This window comes from Ovis aries, chromosome 13 (assembly GCF_016772045.2).
Source record: "Ovis aries strain OAR_USU_Benz2616 breed Rambouillet chromosome 13, ARS-UI_Ramb_v3.0, whole genome shotgun sequence".
Lineage (NCBI taxonomy): Eukaryota > Metazoa > Chordata > Mammalia > Artiodactyla > Bovidae > Ovis > Ovis aries.
The window spans coordinates 54,167,997-54,193,505 of record NC_056066.1 but is presented as its reverse complement, the minus strand read 5'-3'; the positions used below and the strand labels follow the sequence as shown (position 1 = coordinate 54,193,505).

General features: G+C 50.2%; 2 protein-coding genes across 7 annotated transcripts in view; one reads left to right on the top strand and one right to left on the bottom strand.

The window, feature by feature from the left end:
• The window catches only part of DIDO1 (death inducer-obliterator 1), a 48,919-nt gene extending 32,123 nt beyond the window's left edge, over nucleotides 1–16,796 (bottom strand). Inside the window, exon 1 of one of the 3 annotated variants that reach the window (XM_042229893.1) lies at nucleotides 16,758–16,796. The gene's annotated coding sequence lies outside the window, so the exon portion shown is untranslated. Of the gene's footprint in view, nucleotides 1–9,008; nucleotides 9,100–16,656 lie in introns of those variants that run through there. The other 2 variants (XM_027976965.2, XM_027976964.3) reach the window with 2 other exon arrangements.
• A 125-nt stretch (nucleotides 16,797–16,921) lies between these two features.
• On the top strand, nucleotides 16,922–24,996 carry GID8 (GID complex subunit 8 homolog). 4 transcript variants are annotated; one of them, XM_027976962.2, is made up of 5 exons: nucleotides 16,922–17,129; nucleotides 19,725–19,854; nucleotides 20,738–20,934; nucleotides 21,570–21,767; nucleotides 22,451–24,996. In XM_027976962.2, exons 2-5 carry the CDS (start codon nucleotides 19,737–19,739, stop codon nucleotides 22,622–22,624), a joined length of 687 nt encoding a protein of 228 aa, XP_027832763.1. In that variant the 5' UTR covers nucleotides 16,922–17,129; nucleotides 19,725–19,736; the 3' UTR covers nucleotides 22,625–24,996. The 4 variants fall into 4 exon arrangements, with proteins under 4 accessions (XP_027832763.1, XP_004014463.1, XP_027832764.1 ...); XM_004014414.6 differs by having other exon boundaries at nucleotides 17,085–17,377; XM_027976963.3 differs by having other exon boundaries at nucleotides 17,085–17,504.
• Nucleotides 24,997–25,509: the final 513 nt, after the last annotated feature.

Genomic DNA, 25,509 nt, shown 5'->3' with positions numbered 1-25,509 from the left:
GTGGAGTGAAATACTTAACTCAGAAAACATACTATAATTTTAGACAATTTGATTCATTTTTCTTGATTTTATACTTGCAAAATCAATTTCATGATTTCTTCACAAATTCAAACATAAAATTTCCGGTCATGAAACAAAAAAGTCTATCAAGACAAAAGAAAAACAAAACCTCTAAGATCCAAGCAAGTTAAAAAAAAATTGTTACGTTCCTAACACAGCTTAAAGTAGACCCACATACAGCAGCAGGTCCCCAAGCACGGCAGGCACTCCTAGACTAGGGGAGAGAGACCCAGAGGCCAGCATGGGACACACTGGAATGCACAGCCTGAAAGTTTCTAACTGCAAACGTCCTCTCAGCTGAAAACGGCTCCACTTCCTACTAAGCAGATGTGCAAATACCAGCAAGAAACCGTGGGTTCCCCAGGCCCCCCTGGGGGTGCTGAAGGCAGCCACCAGCACCCGAAGACAGGCAGAAGCCCACCTCCCAGGCAGCTCTCCACTCGGACTTTTTGTTGTCGAGGCCTGGTGATATCCCTAAAACTTGAGGACCCCAAAGAGCATTTGCTCATGTGGGATGTGTATTTCCAAAATTAAACCTGAGAAAGACTTTCAGAATTGCGGACATTCCCTCATGACAAACTGCACTTCCCCAAAAAGCAGTTGTGACAGGAACCTGAAGCCACATCCGTGAACTCTGCACACCTTCCTAGGCTTACAGCCTAGCTATATGCAACTGTAACGCACTCAGAGTGCATCTTGTGCCCATGTGCACACATGCAGAGTCCACAGACTGGCATATCTCATTAGCCAGTATGAGACACATCTGCTAATGCCAGCGTCCATCTCTTGAAATATTTCTCCTTACTAGGAAATCAAGCTCATGGTGACAGATAAAATCTTTTCAAAATTCTAATTTTCACTTAAGCTGGCGTTTTTTCATCAGTAACAAATACTGTCAGTTGCTTTCTTCAAGACTCACATCGTGTATTTTTGAGAAAACACCTGCCACCCACCCGGAAAATGCAGTCCAGCAGCAATGCTCTGCGGGCAACTCTGTCCCATTGGGGGCACGCTGCCAGGAACCTCTGTGCCAGTGGCGCATGCCCACTGGTGGGGCCTGCTCACAAGGCTGTGAGCCTGGACAGGGTTTCCAAGCCTACCCTCCAAAAGGGTTTCGATACACACCACGAACATCTGTAACATGACATTTCTAGTTGCTTAACAACATGCTGGATCCATGTCAAGCAGTCACACGTATTCACACTTTAGGGTTGGAAGAGAATAAACATTTCCTTCCACAAAACTGGTCTAAAACCACCATTTAATTTCCCTTCAGATTGTCCAACCCTTGAAAAATAAGCTGCCAGAAATGATTTTCTTAAGAACAAAAAACACGCTCCCCAAACAACGTGGGTGAAACTGGACTCTACAACCAGGTACATCTGAAGGCTCGGCTTCTACAAACTTGCAACATGCAAGTAACCACATCTTGGTCATTTAAAGACGTTCAGGTCTATGGACTGAGGGTTCATCTCTCTGAGACATTTTAAGTTATAATGTATAACTGCAATGAAGGCCCTACTTTCACAGTGCAACGACCGAACAGCTGCGTTTCTCAAGAAGGCGACAGGCAAGCACACACCTGCCCTGCCCTACCTGGCAGCAAAACAGGCTGGTCCTCAAAACCTCAAAACCGTGAAATAGTCCCAACTACAGCATTACCTCAGTACTCTGGGCTGTGCTAGCTCACTTTACGGTTCTGCCAGGTGAGGCCAAGGTTCACAACTACTGAGATTTCATGTTAAGGGTCTTCTGTCTCTGACTAATTCTGTGCTGTGGATGAAGAGAGACTGAGAAGATGCTAAAAGTTCTTTAAACTACCTACCAGGAAAAAAAGAGGCAAGCTTTCCCAATTAAAGCCCCTTTCACTATTCCGTTTTTATTAACAGGGCACTCACTACTGACAGCCTGCCCAGGAATTTCAGATGACAGGAAACACCCTGAAGGGTGGGTGTCCTCTGACCACAGGTGACCCCACACTCATCCTGACTCGAAGGTACAGATGACACTTCAGTCCTTCAGGAGCCCCATCAGGATAACCCTGAGGTTACTAAAATTACCCTGAAGCAAAGGTGCCCACAGCACAATAAGCTTCTCAAGAGGTAACTGCAGAGAGAAATCTAGGAACAACCCTGCTGTTTAACATTTCTGAGGTGTTTTTGCTTTACAGGTATGTGGAGACAAAAACCAAAACTTTTTGCTTAAAAACTCGCTGGGACCGACGTCTGTCCTGGCCAAGCTCTAGTGAGGTCAGGCCCCCAGCTCCCTGTGCAGGTGGGCAGCGGCTACTCCAGTGTCTCTCCCCAGTTTCTAGTGAAAACACAGGCTTGTGACCAGATGAGCCACCTGAACACGTCACAGAGGAAACAAGCCCCGCCCCGTTCTCCACAGAACCCTGCCACCGAAGACAAGCTCCTGTAGTGGTCTGCACATCCGCACTCCCTGTGCCTTCACAGATGGGGTGACTGCCCTGGCAAGAGGCCCCAGAGCTCACCCATGGCCCTGCCACCAGGATCGAACTGCCCCAGCACCCTGACCCCAGGCCTCCCGTCCCCGGAGCTGCGGAAAATCAAGTCCACTGTGTAAAACCCCCCAGCCTATCTCTGTCACCGCAGCTCCCTCTTGCCTCCCAGGGAGCAGGAAAACATGGCTTCAAACACTGGTCAAGGGAATCTGAACCCTATACCCTGGGGGCTGGTGCTTGTAAGGCCGTCACTGGGGTCTTAGGGACCCTCTGAACTGCACAGGCTCTTATCCTTACTGAGTCTGCAGGATGGGGTGAGTTTGGCCACCGCTAAATGCCCAGGACAGCACTGTGATAGGGTCCCAAATGGGCGCCACACCTCCCCTTCCCCAACCAAGACAGAGGACAACAATGACTATGTGGTCACAGCCGGGACCTGGGCATGGAAAGCACCTCCCAGAACAGCCATCCATCCAGGCACCCCAGCATCTCCAAGTCCCATGGCTGCTAACACAGAACCTTGACCCTCCAGCCCCCCACTGCCTGCCCTATTGCTTTTGTATCTACAATGGTCCATCTGGGTCCCAAGTGCATCTGGGTTGGCTACTCCCATGCCAGGGGCAAGATCCCACATCACCCACAGTGCCCAGTGCAGGCCCTGACTCTGTCTCATGGTGGCAAGAGCTGCTAGTTACGGTCCAGTGGGAGGCTGTGGGTGAGAAGAGGACGTCGTACAGTACAGGCAAAACACCCTCAGGTCAAAAGACCCCTGAGACCTCTTCACCCTGCAGGCACCTTGGCCATACTCCAAGCCTCTCATTCCAGGCGGTCCACTGCGAGGGAGACATGTGAATTGAACCCTCCTCACTGGGGACAGCAAACTGGCCGTATTCCACTCTTTTCCCCCAAAACAAGGAAAGGGTTGAGACGCCCGCCTTCAAAGACACTGCCTATCTTCTTAACAGTAATCCATTTTCCAGGTGTTAAAGTTCAGGACAACTGTCTTTTTCAATTTTCATTTCTCAACAAGAGCATTTCTAATCATGATCTAGGCAGAGGTTCTTAAAGTGTGGCCCCCGGACCTTCCAGCTGGCCTCCAAGGTCACACTATTTGCACAACACTACTTAGCAAAGTGACTAAACAACAGGATGGAAGTGCTCTGTGACCCTGCAGGGGCAGGGGAGTTCTTCAGAAGCTAAATGATGCTGGTGTGATGATAGCTGGAATGTAGAAGCAGGCAGGAGAATCCGGCTACTGTCGCCTTGCTTAAGTCAGACATTTAAAACCCCAAGCCACCTTTCTCCTTAAGCTGTTTCTTATCTTGGAACATAGTTTCCAAAGAGTGTTACTTATGTTAATATGCAGGTGTTTGCTATTATTTCTAAGTGAGTAAGTAAACCTAATGTCTCATTTTTAAGGCCAACCATGGGAAATATCAATAGATAAAACAGAAACAAAAGCCCTTGGGGTCCTTGTTAATTTCAGGTATAAAGGGGTCAGTCTGAGAACCTACAGCATAGACTTGACATGAAGGGTGATGTCAGATGGCTGTAAGACTGCAGGGCCGTGACAGTGAGGCTCAGGACTCCACCTTTCCAGGACAATGGAGAGGCACTGATCATGAAACTGCTGGGGGACTTACAAGCAGACATTGTCATTAGGAGGGACCGCAGCCCACATCCAACGAGAAAGTGGTTGGGGGGAAACAAAGCTTGCTCTCTCACAAGCATCTGCTTCCCGAGCGCAGGTGCAGCTCATGCCACAGGCCATGGGGCAAGCACAATGCTTGCAGACCGCGGACATGCAAAGTCCAGACCCACACTGTACACTTCAGCTGGAATTGTCCTCTTTCTCTGAGATTAGCAGAGGCCAACGTCTAGGTCTGGTGGGGTGGGGGCAGTGGGGAAGGCCCAAGCTTAAAGAAAACAGTTCTAAAATAAACAACAGGACTGTCCTACTAATTTTTACAGATCCACACAGAGCTGAACTTGATGCAACTCCCCAGAGCTTCCACTGCTGCCCGGGTAGGGGATGTGCTGAGGAGGGCACCTTACTACTAGAACACCTTGTGAAATTACAACCTAAAGAGCCAACGGGTAGCGCTGTATTAACCTGTCTAAATGGGGCATCTGGGGGGACCACTCCCCCTGCTGCAGCTGAGCATCCCCGGTTCTGACCAAGGGAGCCAGCAGTGTCCACCCTCAATGACCACAGCATGATCCTCCCACATTAATGCCTAAGTCCGAGGGTGTCCCAGACTTCAACCCCAGCTGCAAACCTAGCTAGGCATTCTACCCAGGTATATGGAGACAACCATGACCTCAGTTTCCTAACAGGATACCTGAAACGGCACAGCATCAAGTACCAGTCAGTGTAGGATAAATGGCAAGTTTATGAAAATGACAATGTCTGCTTGTAAGTGGCTGGGAAAACAGGCCCTCGTGAATAGTCTGCGAACATTTATCAAGGGCCCCCCAGTGCTCTGCACAGAGCAGGCAGCATCTCTGTTCCCCGCAGGGGTGGCTTCTTCACTGCGACCTGGCAGAGAGAACTAGGCAAGAGCAGGTGTGTTTATGGGGTGCTCCCAGCATGGACACAAACCTATGACCATCACCAGGTGACCGGTTTGAAAGAAATCCAGAAACATCCATGAGATGATGTTCTCTACTAAGACTGTAACGAGAGTAGGATGAACTCTAGAGCCCCTGCCATGGAACAAGCCCCATGCCCGCTGAGTGGAGCAGGAGGTTACATCCAGTTCACAGCACATCCTGCCTGCCCTCCCCACCCCCCAAAACCAAGCTCACAAACATGTCCACAGCTATAACTGGGCTTCCAGAGGCTGCTACTTTCTGGGGTTTCCGCTTTCTTTATATTCTTGTATATTGTCTTGTTTTCTATGTATAAATTTATCTTTGCAACCCAAACACAGTACAGCTGTCTTTATACTTGGGGAGGCCCCATTTACCTTCCTGTTGAAAAGGTATATTAAATATCACTTACACATCTGCATCAGCATATGAAAAAGGAAACCACAGCACCTGATACCCATGAGAGAAACAGCTGCATTACAGCTGAAAACCCACATATAACTTATGTTCAGCCTCTGTGTATGCAGACTGCGCAGTACCGTTGTACTTACTGCTTAAAAACAGGCCCTGTGCAAGTGGACCTGGACAGGTCAAACCTGTGTTGTTCAAGGGTCAATTATCCGACTCAAGAAGAGGAAAAAACAGTCGCCATGCTGTGCTGTGTGCTTAGTTGCTCAGTCGTGTCCAAGTCTTTGCAACCCCATGGACTATAGCCATACAAAACAGTAATCCACTCCTAGACATATACCTGGAGAAAATTCTAATTCAAAAAGATACCTCAAAGTTCACTGCAGCACTATTCACAAGAGCTGAGACACAGAAACAACCTAAATATCCACCAACGGATGAATGGATAATGCAGATATGGTGTATGTATACAACAGAATATTATCAGCCATATGAAAGAATGAAATCATGCCATTTACAGCAACACGGATGGACCCAGAGGTTATCATAGCAAGTCAGAGAAAAACTATTTTACAAAACAGCAAAACAGACATAGAAGACAAAGCTATGGTTACCAGAGGAGAAGTGCATGCTTGGGTAGGAGGATAAATCAGAAGTTTAGGAAAAAAAAAAAAAGAGGCCTGAGCAAGAGACTCCAGGAGGTGTGAGCACTTCACATCAAGTGAGGACTGTTTGGCCTATCCCTTCCCAATTAGTATGTGCCCATTAACTGTTAATCGTGGAGATTCTGCAATGGAATTAACACACATTATTTGATGCTGGCCATAAATAGGGTCATGTTAGGTATCCACTGTTAAAGATGCCACTGTCTAAATAAGGAGTGCACAAAGGACTATTTAAGGGAAGTTTTCTTAAAGGATTCTCAAGGCCACCAAGTGTGTGACAAATCAGTCTGCTCTTGGACACAGTGCCAACTTCAGGGACCCAAGGACGAAGTGAGTTGGCCTGTGAAAAACTCAACCCTGGCTCTCAGGAGCCAAGTGGAAGTCATCAGGGATCTTGGGACAAGTGGGTACAAAAGGAAAAACACCTCCTGTTAACAGGAATATAAAACAACCAGGACCTGGAACATCTGGAAAACACATACGAAAGAGACCCAGCCTGTGGGCTGCCCGGAAAGGGACTCAGAGCCTCTGAGGCCTCTGTGGTCATAGAAAGACTTAGTGTCAACAGCAGGTCCCACAACTTCAGTCATAAAGAAGATGGGATCCCAAGTTCCCACTCTAATCCATCCCCTCCTCAACACGAAGACAAATCACACCCTCATGAAGGCCCACCTGAAACACTGGGCACCATGTCCAAGCCCCACCACACACTTCCTCAACAAGCCATTGTGATGTTCACACAGGCAGGCATGCTGTGAGGGGCATGGCTGGCCAGAAAGCAAAGGTCATTGTGGGAACTAGCAGACGGTAAGGGGAACAGCCAACTGCACAACTTTTAATTCATGCCCTTTCTTATCAGCACATAATTCACTTCACTTGAAACAGCCTGAATAATCAAATACTAATAAAGGACAGTTCGTGGTGGAAAATCAGAACTAAGTTAAAGATACACCTTATTCCTAAACTCATTGCTAAAATAAGCCTGCAAGAACACAACCAACTAGGAAATAATGCTTAGGAAGTGCGTTAGGCAAGGAGTTTCACAACAGGGTTGGGTCTCCACAGGTAACCCTTGACACATCTATGCCATGTTAGAGTGGGCCAGTCATACAGACGGTTATATCTATGCACCAATCCCAAGTGCCAAAATGGGCCCCAGGCTCCAGGTTACGTGGCTGACAACTGTCATAGGTCCCTGTTACAAGTCTTCAGGCCTGAGAAGGCCACCCTTCTGATCTTTGCTACAGCCAGGGTGCTTGGCACACAGGATGCAATAAATATTTGTTGAATACAATGGGAAGTCTTCCTAAAGGTCACAGACCTCATTTCCTTAAAGTCTCCAGTTAAAGCACCTTCCTTGGAAGCACGTTGAAACCAGAACTACATAGCTCTGAGGAAATCGAAGAACATTTGTCTGGGTTTGGCCCAAAGGCCCAGTTAGAACCCAGGTATTCCATCCTGGGCAAGCTCCTTACAGGTGCTTCAGCTTCTGGGAGGTTAGAACAGGTACAGAAGCATCACAGTCACTGAAACGAATGAGCACACATAAACTGCTCAGAACAGGGTCAGCCTGGGTGGACTGCCCACTGTGAGCTGTTGCCAAATGGAGGCTCAGCCTCCCCCATATCAACAAACACGTACAATGAGGTATGTGAACACATAAACACACTGAAAGATCTTAACATCTGCCTTTCCCTCCTGCAAAATGCCCAAGATCATGAGGCTCAAATCTCATTCTATCAAGTATACAAATAACATGGATGTTACCTAAGGCCAACACACAAATTAAACAATATCTTCAATTTCACTCACATGCTGTTGTTGTAAGGTCCCATCTCTAAGCTCATTGATTGGAATGTTGGATTCAGAGCAGAAAACCTGCCCTGACCTCCAGGGTCTCCCAAGAAAGAACAGAGAGAAAGCAAACGAGGGCGTGGGATCAGGACCCACAGGCCTGAGCCAGAAAGGGGATGGCGGGGCACATCTCTCGGGGAAGCTCAAAGTTATCCCTTTCTACTGTGAGATCGACCAGAGGCTAAAATACAACATAAATTTGAATCTTACATCAAATCGACAAGTGACGCAATAAAAGCTAAAAATCTGCATTTTACGGCTAGGCATACACTCTTCCAAAAAATGAAACCAAACCAATTTTCTGAAAGTCTTTTTCGTCGTTCTTTGCTTCCCGCAGCATCAAATACCACACGACTATCCTAATGTTATCCTTTACAAGAGTAGTCGACTAGAAACAAGCGAAACAAAAGCGACAAAAACCACACTTTAGGGTGAAAAAAAAAAGACCGACAGGGGAACTTCACCTCCTTTAAGATGTCTAGAGAAACTACTCTGGTTAAAAAAAAAAAAAAAGGCGGGGGGAATTCAACCCTACGTTACACAATTAAGGCACAATCATTTCCATGGACCAGCAGCTAGACCAGGAACTTCTAGGAAAAAGCATCGCCTCGCTCTAGGGTCACCCCGCTGCGGGTCACCGGGCGGCGTCCTGTTGGCGCACTTCAATCTGTTCCGACCACAATCCGTCCCCTCGGACACGCCCGCAGCGAGAGGACCCGGCCCGGTCCCTCGGAGTGGACCCTGCCCAGCAGGCCGGCGCCCTCCGCCCCCCTCCAGCCCACTGTCCGCGCGGCCCTCCCTTCCCCCTCCCCGCGGCCGCCGCCATCTTCTCCGCTTGGAGGAGCGCGGCCGGGCGCGGGCCCTGCGGCGCCAGGCTGGCTGGCCTCCGGGCCCGCCATCCCCGCCCGTCCCACGCAGTCCCGCGGGCATCCGCCCCTACGCCCGGCGCCCCGGCCGCCACTCACCGTGGGCCGCAAGCCTCCAGGGTTTCACAGCCATTTCCTCCGAGCGCCGCAGAGTGGGCGGGCGGGGTTGGCGCCGGCCACCGAGACGCGTGAGGTAGAGGGGCCGCCCGCGCTCCCAGTGGAGGGAAGACGCCGGCCACCGAGACGCCGGGGGTAGACGCGCCGCCCGCACCCCGAGCAGCGCCCCGGCGCGGCGGGCGGAAGGAGGAGCCCGGCCCAGGCCCCGCCCCTGCCCTGCGCCGCACCGTGGCCGAGTCCAAGGGCCAAGGCTGGCAGCGTAGGCGGCGCGGGTCCCGTCGGCCACCCTGCGCCTAGTTTGTGGCAGAAAAGGCGAGCACCCGGACGCAGGAGCAAAGCGCCGCGCTCCTTTCCCGCCAGACTGCATTCCCAGAATCTCTGGACTCGAGCCCGCTCCCTACCGAGCCAAACAGCTCAGCGCCGGGGCAGTTCCAGCCTCAGCGCACACAACGGGCACACCTGCCTACGGGAGCTGCAAGGAAAGGGATCTGACAAATGATAACCCTCCACCTGGATTTTCTTCACTCAGTGCTGAGTAGTATCAATTAACACCCCAGTACCTGTGCGTGCTTAGTCGCGTTGGACTCTGCAACCGCATGGACTGCAGCCCGCTAGGCTCTTCTGTTCATGGGGATTCTCTAGTCAAGAATACTGAAGTCAGTTGCCATGCTCTCCTCCAGGGGCTCTTCCCAAACCAGGGATCAAATCCAGGTCTCCAGCATTGCAGGCGGATTCTTTACTATCTGAGCCACCACGGAAGCCCCCAAGCACCTGCCCCTCCCCAAACACTCAATAAACAGACCTCAGAGGGGAAACACCTGCTACCTTGGGACGCTGGCCCCAGGACAGTAACTCCTCGGCTGAAGGCCTTTTGTCTCCATCACTGCCTCTACAGCTCCCTGCTTCCACATTGCTTAAAAGCAGGAACCTCTCGGCAAAAAGTGCCCTGTGTGTAGTAAAGCTGTGCCCAGAACCCTACAGAGCGTTGCCAGGTGCTTCTGTACGGGAGCACTAGGGGCCTGGGAGCAGGTGTGCTTGTAAATAAACATCTGGAAAGACCACACAGCCTGCCAGGCTCTCAGAGAATGCACCTTTTCTTCAAAGAATTCCAACACGGTCTGTTTCTGTTGGTGTGATTCCATTAGGACCAACCACTTCCATGGAATCTTGCACAGACTAACTTCACACTCCAACATCTTGACCATCTTCAGGTTTGTCCCAGATGAGTGTAGTGAGAAGTTCAGAAATATGACAGATTAAGTTGAAACTGGCTTGAACCAGGAGTATGATCTTGGGCATGCTGTCTGTTGAATGGGACTCATATGCTGGGGTGCAGAGGAAGCTCCCTGCAAAAGGCTCCCTAAATGGGAGCTGGAATGGGGAAACCCCACCCAGCCTCTTTGGCTTAAAATCTTTACATGAAGCAAACCCAGCAGCAGTGCCTTTCTACAAGGTGAGTTTTTTTTTTTTTCCAATCTGTGTTGTCTTTTCACTTTCTTTTTTTTAAATTAATGATTTTAATTGGAGGCTAATTACTTTACAATATTGTAGTGGTTTTTGCCAAACACCGACATGAATCTACCATGGATGTACATGTGTCCCCGATCCTAAACCCCCCTCCTCCCACCTCCCTCCCCATCCCATCCCTCAGGGTCATCCCAGTGCACCAGCCCTGAGCACCCTGTGTCATGCATCAAATCTGGACTGGCGATCTATTTCACATATGATAATATACATGTTTCAATGCTATTCTCTCAAATCATCCCACTCTCGCCTTCTCCCAGAGTCCAAAAGTCTGTTCTCTACATCTGTGTTTCTTTTTAACTTGTGTGCAGCTTCAGGTGGGCACTGGGTCCTGTGAATGACACTGATGATCGGGCTGCCGATGGAACAGGAGAAAGCCCTGGGCAGAAAGCTCAGGGGACAGAAAGGAGACCCCAACAGGAAGCCCCACCTGTGCCACTACAGTACTTGGGCTGGGGATGGCAGCTCAGGTGGGCACTCGGACAGCAAAGGAAAGGAAACTGCACCTCCCCACCTACCCCTGCAACTGGCCTCCCTTTCTAATCTCCCAGCGGGAGCTGGCCATGACCATGGGCTACAGGGTTCAGAGGCATCTGCCACCTGTGGGAGGAGTCAGGCCCTTGTCCTTCTACAACCTCTTCAGGTAATTCAGTTCACCTACTAGCTAAGAAGGGGCTTCCCTGGTGACTCAGATGGTAAGGAATCTGCCTGACATGCAGGAGGTCTGGGTTTGATCCCTAGGTCAGGAAGATCCCCTGGAGAAGGGAATGGCAACCCACTTCAGTATTCTTGTCTGGAGAATCCCATGGACAGAGGAGCCTGGCAGGCTACAGTCCACAGGGCTGCAAACACAGGACTGAGCAACTTACACTTTCACTTTCATTGCACTTTCAGCTAAGGAATACCTTCTCCTAACAAACTTACTTTAATAGCTAAACCCAGAGGAACAAACAGGTTTAAAAGGAGTCTCCAATTGTCTCAAATACCCCAAATACACAAATAAAAATCCTGAAGTTCAGGGAACTGACAACAACAGTGGTTCAGAGGTTAGGAAGCTAAGCAAGCTTCCGGGCCTCAAGTGGTTTCAGTCTTTGAGGAAAAGTGTGGGAAAAGGACGACTGACGCATCCTCAACATGTGTGGACACCAGGTCCTGCCACCAACACCCGTGAACAATTCTGAGGAAATTTATGAAGGCAGAAAAGCACAACTGGAAAAGCCAGCAATCCTTTCTAGAAGACCGCTTCCTGGTGTTCGGCCTTCTCTCACCCCCCGAGTTAAAACCCAGTGGAAAGCAGGGTCCTGAGCAAAGCACCCTGCTCTCTTGGTGGTCAAGTGCAACCCTGAGAGACAAGGTCAAGTTTGTCAAGACCCTCTCCAATGACAACTTAAAACCAGATGAGGAAGCAACCAAGTTGCTTTATTGTTACTCTTGTTCAGAATTCAAGGATGAACAGGCTAGCACCCACCCTGCAGGCAGGCCAAGGGGTCAGGAAGTCAGGGTCAATGGTGGGGCCCACTGCCTGGCCCACTGGGGCAAGGTCCCCAGTGAATCTGGACCCAAACTCAGACCCAGGCCTGGGCTGGAGGGGAGACATCAGGGAGGAGAGAGGAAACCAAGGGCCAAAGTCACGGTGGGACCCCCTTAGCTCCTCCTCCCTGGCCTTGGTCAGCATTGGGTGTTTTTGAATAGCTAACGCATGTGCCCTCTAACCCCAGGGGCCATGGGCTGCAGGGCTCAGACTTCGTAATGCTGCTTACTCCTACCTTTTAGGATGGCTCCTGATACTAAGACTACTTTCCCCATAAATTTAGTGAAAAGTAAATAGCCAACTTCAGAAGAAATATTTTAATAAGTATGAGCCATAAGAACTGTATTTCCTTGCTGGTAGTTTCATCTCAAATCCCTAAAAGAACATACCAAATAAAAAAGCCAGAAAAATCAACTCCTTTCACAGAAAAGCAGTTTTGACAGAAAAGCAGTTTAAGAGTAAAGCAGACACAAGCACGTGGCGTGTTGCCTCCACCACACCGTGCCTAGATTCTGCGTTTCCTCACAAGCTCGTCCGTCACACCACACGAGCAGGTGACAAAGGAGAAAGGCGAAACAGGCCCACAGATCTGAACCGAATTTTGAAGGCGGCTGGTGAGCAGGAACAAGAACCTCTCTCCACAGGGTGGGAAGGGATGGTCAACTGAGACAAGGAAGGTCCCAAAGCAGGGCCACAGATGCAAGTATGCATCGACAAATAACTTAGCGATTTAGCGTCCGACATGACCCCACAGACTGTTGCGACCCCACAGACTGTAGACCGCCAGGCTCCTCTGTCTATGCGATTTTCCAGGCAAGAATTACTGGACCTGGTTGCCATTTCCTTCTCCAGGGCATCTTCCTGACCCAGGGATTGAATTGGTCTTCTGCGCTGCAGACAGCTTCTTTACCTTTGAGCCACCAGGGAAGCCCTAAGTAACTGTACTGGCTGCATTTTAAGAGATTATTTTTTCCAAAATTAAAATACTTGAAAAGTGAAAGATTCACGAAAGTCAGGTCTAACAGTGGCTTTTTGGATTTGTCAAAAGAGGAAAAAAAACCAACCATGTAATTTCCTGTGCTTGCCTGGATCACAGAAACAAAATGGTGAAAGTGAGAAAAGTGTATTTGAAGGAAATCTCAACAAGAATAATACAAGTCAAGCTATTAGGAAATTGCAAAAAGATACCCAAAAGGTTTTATTCTGAAATTTCAACAAATCAATATAGGAGACCAACAATGTTGCCTTTTACAACTATACAGAAAAATGAAAAATCTTCAGATTCTGTCAGGCATACAAAAGTTCCTCTCATTCCAATGGAAAGTAAAAGCATTTAAGAGTAAGCATAAGAGGATTTTAAAGTCAAAAAAAGAAAAAACAAAATTTGGCAAGTGTTTTTAAAAAGGAACACATAGTTATCAACTGAAACAATGGCTCATCTTTATTCAGTGTTCTGTCTCCCATATCAGACATCTGATCAGAACTGGGCTAATGCAAAAACAAAACCACCAAAACCAAACAAAATCAAGAGACCCCTTAAAGCATATACAGATAAATTTTCAATAGCTGTGCACATATACATTATTAAGTGTTTATATACACACACGCATGTGTCTGTATCTATAACCAATGAACTTATCAAAACCCTCTCCAGGCAGGAGGGAAGGGAATGGAGAGTTTCAGCAGAGATGGTATGCAGCCCACTGGCTGGACAGGGTAGGTAAACTGCCACTTGAGCTCGCTGCCTGTGCCCCACTGTCCAGCCCAGCCTTCAACCATGTGTTTTAGATAGCACCATGCTGGACAGTTTATGTTACATCCTCTGCAGGAAGTAAAAACTCAAGAAAAATATTACTCTACCCATCCAAAGAAACTTATGACATAACCAGTGCTTGCTGGTTTAGTGGTATAATCCAGAAAGGGAAATATAGTCCAGCAGGGAGGGGGAGGGCGACCACCTCAGACCCTATGACACATGCTTCACAGGGTCTTCATTCAGCTAGTTCATCTGGATACATGCAGCGGAACTAAAGCGTAAAAACAGTCTTCCTTACTCCTTTCAACAGCTTCAGGATGAATCTGAGCATAAGACCCTGATTAAAGTCAAGGCTATGGCACTTGACCTTTTGGAGTTAACTGCTCACTAGTGGTAAGGACATCTAGCCATTACTGGTTAGACAGCATCACCAACTCAAAGGACAGGAATCTGAGAAAACTTTAGGAGATGGTGGAGAACAGGAGCCTGGCGTGCTGCAGTCCATGAGGTCAACAACTGTCGGACAACTCAACAACAAGAACCCGTAACAATTCTGAGCAGCAATGTCCTATCAGCTTATGCCTTACCCTGAGGAAACAGGTTTGATTTGCCAAATTCCCTGGAAAGCAGGGCTCCAGCATTCAGGGGTTTGACTTCATGCTTTGAGGGTTTAAGAGTAAGACAGAAACACCCTCCAAAACACTGCAGTTCTGTAAAATGTGCCTGACACCTGGTTGTTGACTAGTCCAGGATTTGATTAAAGGAGGCACTGTGTATTTTATTCTCAAAACACATTTCATTTTAAAATAATTCTTTCGTGCTCCTTTAAAACTAATAAACCTTAACAACTCTCCTTAAAGAACTGCTCAATTTCCCTGGTGGTTCAGATGGCCAAGAATCTGCCTGCCAATGCAGGGGACACCAGTTAATTCCTGATCTGGGAAGATCCTGCATGTCTCAGGGCAACTAAGCCTGTGCACTACAGAGCCTGCACTCTGCAAGAACAGAAGCCACTGAAATGAAAACCCTGTACACCTCAACTAGGGAAAACCCTCACGAAGCCAGAAATTAATAATATTTTTTAAATAAGGGACTGCTGATCTGTGTAATTCAGTGCCATTCTCAACTTCTTCCTCTGCTCTCACTCCGCCTGGACCGCTGTTTCCCGACCTTTGTCCATTTCTGCTGAGACAGCTTTTAGTGCAGGTCTTCACCCTCACTCACTCATCTGTTCCTCCACATTCTCAACAAGTATCTATGGAACCCCTGCCACGTACTAGAAGTTTCAGCTCTTGTGAAGGTCACATGTTGGTGGAGAACTGTGACACTATCAGGCATCAGTGACATGGAACGGTGTGCTGAAGGCAACAAAGGGATCGTTTAGGGACTAGGGGAACACAAAGCAGAGGACGACACCCTGCTTGTTGGGATGGTGTTCCCATTCCTAGGCACTGGCCTAAGAGTGCTGCACACAGACCCATCTCCTGAGAGCCCAGAGGAAGGGCAGGGTGCTGAGGTTGGCTTTCAGCTATGTTCACTCTGCACAGGCAACTGGGGAGTCGCTGGTGGGTGTGAAGAGGGGGCCAGGGACAAGAGAGATGACCCTGCCTGCTGTATGGGTTGCAACAGGAAGCCAGTATCTGGACACAATTAGAGCGGAGCAAGACGACTTCTGGGGGTGAGGGGCCATTAATCTATGCCCCGCAGAAAAGGCGCAGCTGAACCTTCTTTAGGCTGGAACACCCTAGCTCTTTAGGGCACCGGATTTGTGCTTGTGCACCGTTGAAAAGAATTTTAAAAATCTGCACCCCTCGCCCACTGTAAAGCTGGTGTGTAAAGTTGTTCAGAGGATTAAGTGCTTGAAAAGGATGTAATTGCAGACACACTGTATTTGCATTTTAAATAGATTAGGGCCAAAGCTTTGGACTTGCAGATTTAGCTCTATTCACTGACGAGAAATATCCACAATTAGTCGTCTTTCTCTAATCTGTTTACCAAATTACACTTATTTTCTGCAACAAGTCCCACTGCATTTCCACGCAGTCACACGAAACCATCTAAACTCTGACTTCTAACAGGAAGACACTGGAATTCTTTGGATGGAATAAAGGGCTCCCCTTAATTTCCTTCCCGAAGGATTCTAAAATCTTTTAAATTGACTCTCCAGCAACTGGAAAACGGGAACGACAGAGGATGAGATGGTTGGATGGCATCACCGACTCGACGGACAGGAGTTTGAGCAAGCTCCGGAGTTGGTGATAGACAGGGAAGCCTGGCGTGCTGCAGTCCACGGGGTCGCTAACAGTCGGATACGACTGAGCGACAGAACTGAACTGACCTGGAAAACGAGACCTTGCTCTGACGTAATCTGTACTCTTCTCCCGTGGACGCACAATAATAACCGAATAACACGGTGAATGTCTTCCTGCGACCCCGGCCGCAGGGGGAAGACGCTCCCGCTCGAGCAGCGGCCGCAGAACCTCGAAGCCCCAGCTGCACAGGCCTGCTGTCCCCGCCCAACCTGAGCGCGGATTCTGAACCACCGGCGGGAAAGACCGCCGGGCCCCTGGGAGGTTCCCTGAGGGCAGGTCTGGCCCTGTAGACTTGTTCTGGAGCGGGCTGGTGTGCGCTCCCCACCGTGGTCGCGTGCCCCGGAGCCCACCCCAACCGTCGGAACCGAGAGCTCCCGCCGTCCCCGCTCGGGCGGCTCCTCCCGGGCCTGCGCGAAGGCAGGCACCGGGTCGGGAAGGTCCCCTCCTCGGGGCTGCGCGGAGCACCGTCGCCTGTACCCCCTCCCCGCCTCATGCCCTCGAGCTTACACAAACGACGGAAAGGACGCTGGAACCTTCGCCTCAGTCTAGATGTCGCCGTCTCGGCGCGAAGTTACCCTACAACGACGCCTCCACGGCGGCCATCTTACCCAGAGCCAGCCGATGCCTTTTGACTCTCGCGCCAATCCGTAGAGCGAAGGCGCCGTGAAGGGAGTTCTGCGCAAGAACGGAAGCTGGAGTCCCGCGTTTCCGGGCGGCCGCCGCACCCCGCCCCCTCGTGAAGGCACTTGATTGGCTGCCGACTCGCGATCTCGCGATCTCGCGGGAAGTGGCTAAGGGGGCGGCCGCCGGTGTGTCTGCCCTCCCGTTCCCCGCCCCCGCCTCCGCCTCCGCCTCCGCCGCGGCCCCCGCCTCCGCCTCCCAGACCCCTGCGCCGCCACCTCCCCCTCCCTCCCCCCGGCCCCGCCCGGCCCTTCGAGCGGCCGCGGAGACCGCGCAGCGCGGCAGGCGGGATCCGCACGGTAAGATGGCCGCGGAGGGCCCAGGCGGCCGGGCCTAGCTTCCCCGCCGGAGTGCGGCGGCCGGGAGGCGGAGGGCCGGACTGGGGTCGTGGCCAGGGAGGGATCGAGGCGGGCCGGTGAGGAGGCTGACCGGGCTGCGAGGTTGCGCCCGCCGACCGACCGTGCAGGGGGCCTGCCGGTTTCGGACGTCCGAGCAGGTGTCCTCGGGCCGCGTTCTCGGGGGAGACGGCGCCCTCAAGAGTTTCCAGGTCCAACTGTCTCCTCTTCCTAAGGCAGCGGAGTCCGGGCGTGGATTCGGTGTTTGTTGTTGATGGAGCGTGTTTTGAGGGGCGGCGACGCCTGCTGGGAGGTGATAGTTCTCCACAAGTCGCACAGGTCTGCGGCGGCAACTGTTTGCACCAGGACCGCATTCAAGCAGACACTGAGCTGCCGAGACAGGACATTGCTCGTGGGGCGAAGGGTTCCTCGCCGTCCGTACTGTTTGTGGGGTGTTTAAGTGCTCAGTTTTTCCTGCACAAAACAGAATGGGTCGGTTCTTCAAAGTTGTTAACTTTTCAGTACTGCTCTGTCGCCCATGAGAGAGTTTGCGCTAGTGGCCGTAGCTTAGAGAAATGACCTTGTGTGAGGAACGGCCCCTTGGTTTTGTCTCAGACAAGTTCTCTAAGGCGGATCAGAGTTGGGCATGGCATCCCCCCGTGACCGAGGACTTTATCTTGCTCCCCTCTGCTTCCCCACAGACACTGTCTCCCTGGGCGATCTCTGGTGAACTCTTGGCTTTCAGTCATTTTGTGGTGGACATTGCCCTAATTAATGTTTCCGTCGCCCAACTGGGGACCTGTAATCCAGGTGCCTGCTTGACTTCTCCTACTGTGGGTCTGATAGTCACCCCAGACTCGCTCGACTCCTCAGACCTGTTCTTCTCCCAGTCTTTCCTCATCTGGGACTCCATTCTCCAAGGTCTCAAGCTTGAAACCCCTCCATGGTCCATGAATCTTCTTTTATACTTTCCCGCTTGGTCCAGCAGCAAGGCCTGTTCGCTCAGTCCACAGAGTCTTGTGGGCTGTGCTCTTGGTTCTTCCACTGCTGTCCTCTTGTTTGGGTGGCTCCTCACTGGTCTTCCTGCTCAGCTCTTTGTGCTCACCACCCCACAGTCATCCCATGTCCACTGGGAAACCAGAGCCATCTTTTAAATTGCTTTTATTTATTGAGGAAATTGAGCATGTGCTTTGCTTTATATGAAATAATATCCACAATATCTATGTCAGTTACAAAGGATAAAACTGAAGTGGACAGTGGGTAGGCTCACCACCCATCCTGACACCCCTGCTGGGCTCCCAGGGCCCCCTTCCCGTGGTAACCACCTCCTGAGTTTCAGGGTTCATGCTCTTGAAAAAATAACAAATGGGTTTTGCTATGAATGTATTTACTACTAAGTAAAAATTGTATAACTTGTTTTGTTTTTGTTCTTTAAAAAACTGCTGCCCTTGGTTCTCTGCTGCAACTTGTTCTCTTCATGCAGCTGGTTTCTAAGTCCCCTGTGTGGGCCTGTTCATGTATTTTAACTGCTTTGGTAAATTCTGTTCCATTGATACAGTCAGTGGCCCTAAAATCCACAAAACTTTGAAAACCAAAAGGTTTTGGTCTTGTTTTTAATTGATTTCATGGCAGAACCTGACCCCGCAAAAGCTATTTAGTAACTTCTGTGTGATCCTCACGCGTTTCACTGAAGCAATCATGTCCAATCATGGGGTGCTGCTGCAGACCCCTGGGAGGATGTCTTGTGATACATGTACCAAATACTGTTTGTACAACCTGAACAATTCTGAAGTCAGAAACTAGTCTGCCCCAGGGCTTTGGTCCTCTGGGACTGCAGTCCTATGAACCATTGTTTGCTTGTCCCTGCTGCTGTTGACTAACTCCTGGGTGGGCAGTCTCCAGTGTTGCCATTCCTGAACAGTGACTCTGAGCACAGGCTTGTCTGTGTCTGGGACACAGTAGGTTGTTTTTTGTGGTCTTGGCTAGCAGAAGAGCCATCGGCTAGGAGCAGAGCACATATGCACAGCCTTGCAGAGTGGTGCTGAGTGTGTTGCTGTGCAGTCCGTTCTGACCACAGGGTAAAGGGGCTTAAGAGACCACACACACGTCTGTGTGAGCACTTGGTGTTGTCAGGCTGCTTCATTTCTGTCAGCCTGGAGAGTATGCGAGATGGCTTGTCTTGAGCACACACATCATAGCAGGTGAATCTTCAGCTTGTACCTCTCCATGCCACCCTGTGCTTAGAGGAGCGTCCATCTATTAATAGATTGCTACTGGGCCTGGAGGGCCTTCATCTGACCTGGACTGACCTCTTGACCTCCTGGTCCTCAGACTCCTGGCTCTTCCTCATGTTCATCCTGCCTTCTGAACCCCTCAACCTTCTCTCTGGTCCCTGAGCCTGTGTTTGAGTCTCAGGCCCTCTGCATGTGCTGTTTTCCACATTTTAAGTATTTTCCCTCTCTCTACCCTTTGGTTCCTGGTCTCTGTGTTTATATCTGAATGATCACAATTGTGAGAATTCTTCACCAATTCTTATAATATTACTTCTTTTTCCTGTAGAAATAAATCAGAATGAGTTACACAGAAAAACCTGATGAAATCACAAAGGATGAGTGGATGGAAAAGCTCAATAACTTACATGTCCAACGAGCAGACATGAACCGTCTCATCATGAACTACTTGGTCACAGGTGAGGGCTGTGCGGTGCTGCCTCTTGGGCACCATTCTCCCTTTCTGGGCTCACAAGCAGGACTTTACCACTGGAGGGTCCTGAAAGTTAGGTTGCATTCAGGCATCATGGAAATGCAGTGCTCTTGTAACAAACTTGTAACTACCATTTTAAAGAGATGTCCTCTTCTGGAGGTGAAATCATGATTCCAGGTCTCTGAGACCTAAAGAAAAAGCCTATTTCTTAGCCTTTGACATGTTTGCAGTTGATCTACATCATTAACAATGTGCAAAAGTACATTTAAAGTCCAAGTAATTAATCTCTTCTGACCAGTTTGGTGAATGATACTAGACTGCTTCAGAAGGTGTGTCCAAGTCAAAAGAAGAAGGGTTGGCGGGGGGGTGCCTGTGGAAGGAAATGCAAGTGCTCTGTGATAACACCCCATCCTCCTGACCCTGTGGAGGAGAGGGTCGCTCTGCAGAGGTGAGAAAACCCACATGTCTCCAGAAAGTGAGTCTCCTTCCTGGAGTTCCCAGTGGCCTCGGCCCCCATCAGTCTCTGAGATTGAAGAAACTGTGTACTCGTTCACAGTGGGAGGGCACCCTGCTGCCCCTGGAGCAGGTTGGCAGCTTCTCCACATAGGCCTGGACCTCAGTGCGGGGGCCTCAAAGCCCATCCTCCCCTGACTGGAAGTTGGAGCCGCCGCGGGGGCGGTGGGGGCGGGCAGGTGGAAGGAAAGGAAGTGTAGCTGGTAAGTTGCAGAGGTGTTAATCCCACATCCCAAGAAAGTGCAGTTCTTAACTAGAGGTTTTCACTCACAGAGGACGGGCTTTCTAGAGATAAAAAGCCCTGGTGTTGGTATCTTGCCGATTTTCCAAGCAGTGAAGGTAGTTTTCTTTTCCAGAGGGCTTTAAGGAGGCAGCGGAGAAGTTTCGAATGGAATCTGGGATTGAACCCAGTGTTGATCTAGAAACACTTGACGAGCGAATCAAAATCCGCGAGATGATACTGAAAGGCCAGATTCAGGAGGCCATTGCGCTCATCAACAGCCTCCACCCAGAGCTGCTGGACACAAACCGCTATCTCTACTTCCATCTGCAAGTGAGTTGCTTGTGGACTTGATGAATTAAGGTTCTTCATGTTAGCCATCCCCAACTTCGGGGCCATAGACCGATACCTCCTATCAGGTCAGAGGCAGTATTACATTAGAAATAAAAGACACAATAGACGTAACGTTGCTTGAGTGATCTCAAACCATCCCTGCCCTACCCTAGTCTGAGGGAAAATTGTCTTCCATGAAACAGGTCCTTGGTGGCAAAAAGCTTGGCAAGTGGATGTGTTAGTCACTCAGTTATGTCCAACTCTTTGTGACCCTGTAGACTGTAGCCCGCCAAGCTCCTCTGTCCATGGAATTACCCAGGCAAGAATACTGGAGTGGGTAGCCGATCCCTTTTCCAAAAAGCTTGGGGACGGCTGTTTGCTGTTATTGAGAGGTTATGAGGCTAATTTCATTAGAATATTGCTGTAATTGACGAGGGAAGGGGTTTAAGTTAGCTGCTCTGCCATGTATCTCAGAAGCTGTTTCTTGCTTTAAAAATGCAAAGTCAGGAGCTTGGAGTACTCAACAACTCTGTCCTCTGAGAGGCCCTTTTCATAAGAAGCAGGTGCAGCCCTGCGGTGGGGGGTGTCGCTGGCTGGGCACAAGTTGTTCACCCTGTCTGCCTGGCCCCAACCAGCAACAACACCTGATCGAGCTGATCCGCCAGCGGGAGACAGAGGCAGCGCTGGAGTTTGCACAGACCCAGCTGGCTGAGCAGGGTGAGGAAAGCCGCGAATGTCTGACCGAGATGGAGCGCACACTGGCCCTGCTGGCCTTTGACAACCCTGAGGACTCACCCTTCGGAGACCTGCTCAACATGATGCAGAGGCAGAAGGTGGGCTCCAGAGGGCTTCCGTCCACACCCTCTGGATATTCGGGGCAGGATTTCCAAAGAAATGGGGTGGTGTGTGTGGTGTGACCGGGACACTGCTGGGAGGGCCCCACACTTTACTTGTGACATACTAGGAGCCCAAGGTGTTGAGACCCTTAAACGATAGTTAAGCCTCTTTGCCTGTTTTTTTTTTTTTATCTGAGCTGACTTACTGTGTGGAGACTCTTAGGAACGGATGTTCCAAGTATCTTTTGATGAAAATCCCACACTTGCGTCGGATACTTTTGCACTCTGTCACGGCCTCTGTGTTCCCACCAGCAGGGCAGCTCCCCGACCGCAGTCCCCTCCCCACTGTCCTGACTGCCCTGAAAGGAGGGTGTCCTTGGGGTCCGCATCAGGTGTCCTCCTAGGGCTTGTTGGGTGGAACTGGTGTCTCCTCCCTGCCAGTTCCCTCATGCCCAGGCTGGATGTGACATCTGCTGACCATACCGTGTGCCCCTCTGGACAAGGACTGTGTTTTACATCCCCACAGTACCCGACAGTCACAGGCTTCGTGTTTGTTTAAATAAGTATCCAGCCTCTCATGTAAAAATGGTTTTGAAGATGTATAAGATGCATCTTATAATGGATCCTTTTCGCAGGTGCTCTGTGTGTGAGGTGGTTTTTATTGGCTGTCCATTTTCTAGGTGTGGAGTGAAGTAAACCAAGCTGTCCTAGATTACGAGAATCGTGAGTCAACACCCAAGCTGGCAAAGTTGCTGAAATTACTCCTTTGGGCTCAGAATGAGCTGGACCAGAAGAAAGTAAAATACCCTAAAATGACAGACCTCAGCAAAGGCGTGATTGAGGAGCCCAAGTAGTCTGTGTGGGGCCCCGCTGCATGGCCCTGGGCCCGTGGGCGCCACCTGGGACTGAAGATTTTTACGGCAGCAGAGAACTCTCTTCTCCCTTCTTTTACTGTTTGTGTGTTTTGTTTTTGACCCAGCATCATTTTGAAAGGGAAAGTGGCCCTTTTAAGCACTGGAAAACTCCCAGTGCAAGATACCGTCTCTTCTGGAAGGCCGGCGAGGACTGCCCCGTGGCCTGTGCTCAGCGTTCTGGGCACTTGAGCTCGTGAAGGCGCCTCATCTTAGGGCCGCTAGCCCACCCGAGGCCCCGCCCAGAGCACTGGGCAGCACTGACGGCCGTCTCGCTCTGTCAGCATCCAGGAGGGCAGTATGTCCTCCTCCCCCATCTCGGCCGGCCTTCGTGTAGAAGTGTTTTCTTTCCCTCTTTGGTTTTTGGTTTGTTCTTGTTTTTTCATAGGAAAGACTATATGAATTTGTAAATCCCAATTCAAAGACTTCTTTTGTGCGAGGGCACTAAGTTTGGTTGTCTTCCTGTTTGGTCTGGGTCGTGTGGCTTTGGGGGAGATGGGTGTGTGCGTGTGTGTATGCAGGGCGGGCTGTGTGTTTTTTAATTTTTTAAATATATATTTTGGTGCTGTAAGTGGTGAGAGACTCTTTCCTAGTGGATCAGTGAACCATCTCTCCTGGGCACTTTTGTTGAAAATAAAGGTTTCTCCTTAATTTCAAGAATGACCACAGTGGTCTCTCAGAAGTGTTCATCATCTTGAGCACAACTTTTGCTTTTGGGGTGTCTTCCCCAGGGTGACCGTAGTGACACTCTGGTACCTACAGCCAGAAAGGGGCAGCTCCCGGTGACATGTGATGGTGCCAGGCATGTGCTGTGGTGCAGTGGGCTCTGTGACCTGCACTTCTGCCTCTCACTCTGTCAGCCAGTCTGGCAGACGTCCAGCTCCTATTCCCTCATGTCTGTCCCCTGCCTGGTGCCCACTGCCGTCAGCGAGTCCTGAGTGCAGGCTCGGGTGTTGGGGTTTGGGGCAGGTGGCCCAGGGTGCCAGTGCAGAGCTGCCAGCCCTCAGTGAGGCTGGTGGAGGTGGAGGGGCCCTGGCGTGCAGAGCTCCCTGGGGCTGGTGACCCCCACACATCCTCTGGTGGGAGCACCTGCGTGGCTGGGATTCAGTTCTCACCTGATCCCTCCCACAGGGTGGGCTGTGCTGGCACCTGGGCTCCGCAGAGATGCACGCCATCAGCAGACGAATCTGGAGAGTCCGTTGGCCTTGGTGCTCGGCTGGGTAGGTCTTCGGGGAGGTCAGGTCTGCTCTGGCTGTGGGGCGTCTCAGTCACATCCCCACACACTCGGTGTTTGTCCCGCAGGGTCTCTGGCTTCAGCTCCTCTCCCCACTCACTTCGGGCTGCACTTGGAGGCTGCAGGTCACTGGTTTTCAGTGGGTACAGCTTCAGGCAGAGTTTTCCCTCCCCAGTCACAGAGCAAAGGCAAAAGCACTGAGGTCTTTGTAGATCATCAGGAGACCATCAGGCCCTGGACTGGCCCTTAGAGCTGCCCTTTGGGCCTTGTGAGCACTGGGAGGGGTCCTTTGCTCACCCCCAGAAGTGATGAGCTTCAGCTCTGTCTCGGTCATCAACTCAGATGTGACCTTTCTGTATGATCATTTCCTCTTAAGATTTGGGAATAAAAGTAGGGAGAAAGGGGCCTTTGATCTTCAGGTGATAGTTAAATACAGCAGAAGCTGAAGAAAAATATTAGGGAAGTCGAGGTAAAATTACACTTCTCGAAAAGCACGAAGTAATTCAGCATATTCCTATCCTTTACTATTAGTGTATATAAGATAATTTATGTGCATCATTAACATACAATCAGTCTGACATTTTTCAAAATAGTGGGTTTGAGATGTGTATTACTGGGTAAGAATCATCCATAAACTATGGGGACCTGTGGAGGGCCTGTCACGTGTAGGAAGTGTCGAATGCTTAAGAGAAGTGCTGCTGGCTTGTTCATCATTTAGTCAGTGAGGGGCTTGACCAGTGAGTGCGAAGACCCATATGAGCTGGGTGCCAGTGAGATGTGGAGAATTCAGATGGTGCCGTTGGGTTCTTTCCCTGTGTATAGAGAGTGTGGTTCCTTCCCCATGGGCTGGAAATCTTTAAAGGGGCAGCTTTGCACTTTTCTGTTTCCTCCTTTTGCAGTCTTTTTTTTTCAGCAAGCATTTCAAGGTAATGAACATTAAGTATATCGATTTTTCTACTTCGTCTCATTTGGATCTCACTGTCATGTTTGTTAAAATGTGATGTTTTACCAGGGTAGTTTATTTCTTCTTTTTTACACTTTCTGGTGGAAAGTGCCTTGAAATAAATAAAACGTGACAATATTTTGGTGCTCTGTGTTCCTGATATTGTAAAGTCACATGAGGAATGACCCCTAGTTTGGATTCTTCCGAAGCACAGGGATTATTGCAAGGCACATGAGAAATACTGTATTTTGTTATTTGAATCAAGGTTTCCAGCTTCCAGAAAAGGCAGCTGTTGGTTGGGATGGGTCCTGTCGCAGACTGAAATGCCAGGGGTGAGCCTGGTGACTGCAAGGCTGGCTTTGCTGTCCAGCCAGGATGCCCCCTGAAGACAGACGTGCAAAGCAAGCACATGGTGGGCAGCTTTCCTAAAGCAGCGTGACGTCTGTGCTTTCCCCAAGTGCTGACTGGGCTGCACAGGGGCCAGAGGTGGCGAGGACCCCGGGGACACCTAGGCCATGGTCCAGCGGGGCTGCACTTGACCAGAAGTTGTGCCAGGTGTAGCAGCCCACCTGTGCTGCGCAGTAAAGACAGGTCTGGAGGCTGAGGAAGGTGAGGTCAGGACAGCAGTGAGGCCTTTGTGGTGTATCTAGG

What these genes read in the sequence shown, in the direction of transcription:
- GID8 (XM_027976962.2), top strand. Translation starts at nt 19,737, where the DNA reads ATGAGTTACACAGAAAAACCTGATGAAATCACAAAGGATGAGTGGATG. An exon ending in ATCTCTACTTCCATCTGCAA is followed by an intron (nt 20,935 to 21,569) that starts GTGAGTTGCTTG and finishes GGCCCCAACCAG; the next exon opens with CAACAACACCTGATCGAGCT. An exon ending in ACATGATGCAGAGGCAGAAG is followed by an intron (nt 21,768 to 22,450) that starts GTGGGCTCCAGA and finishes TCCATTTTCTAG; the next exon opens with GTGTGGAGTGAAGTAAACCA.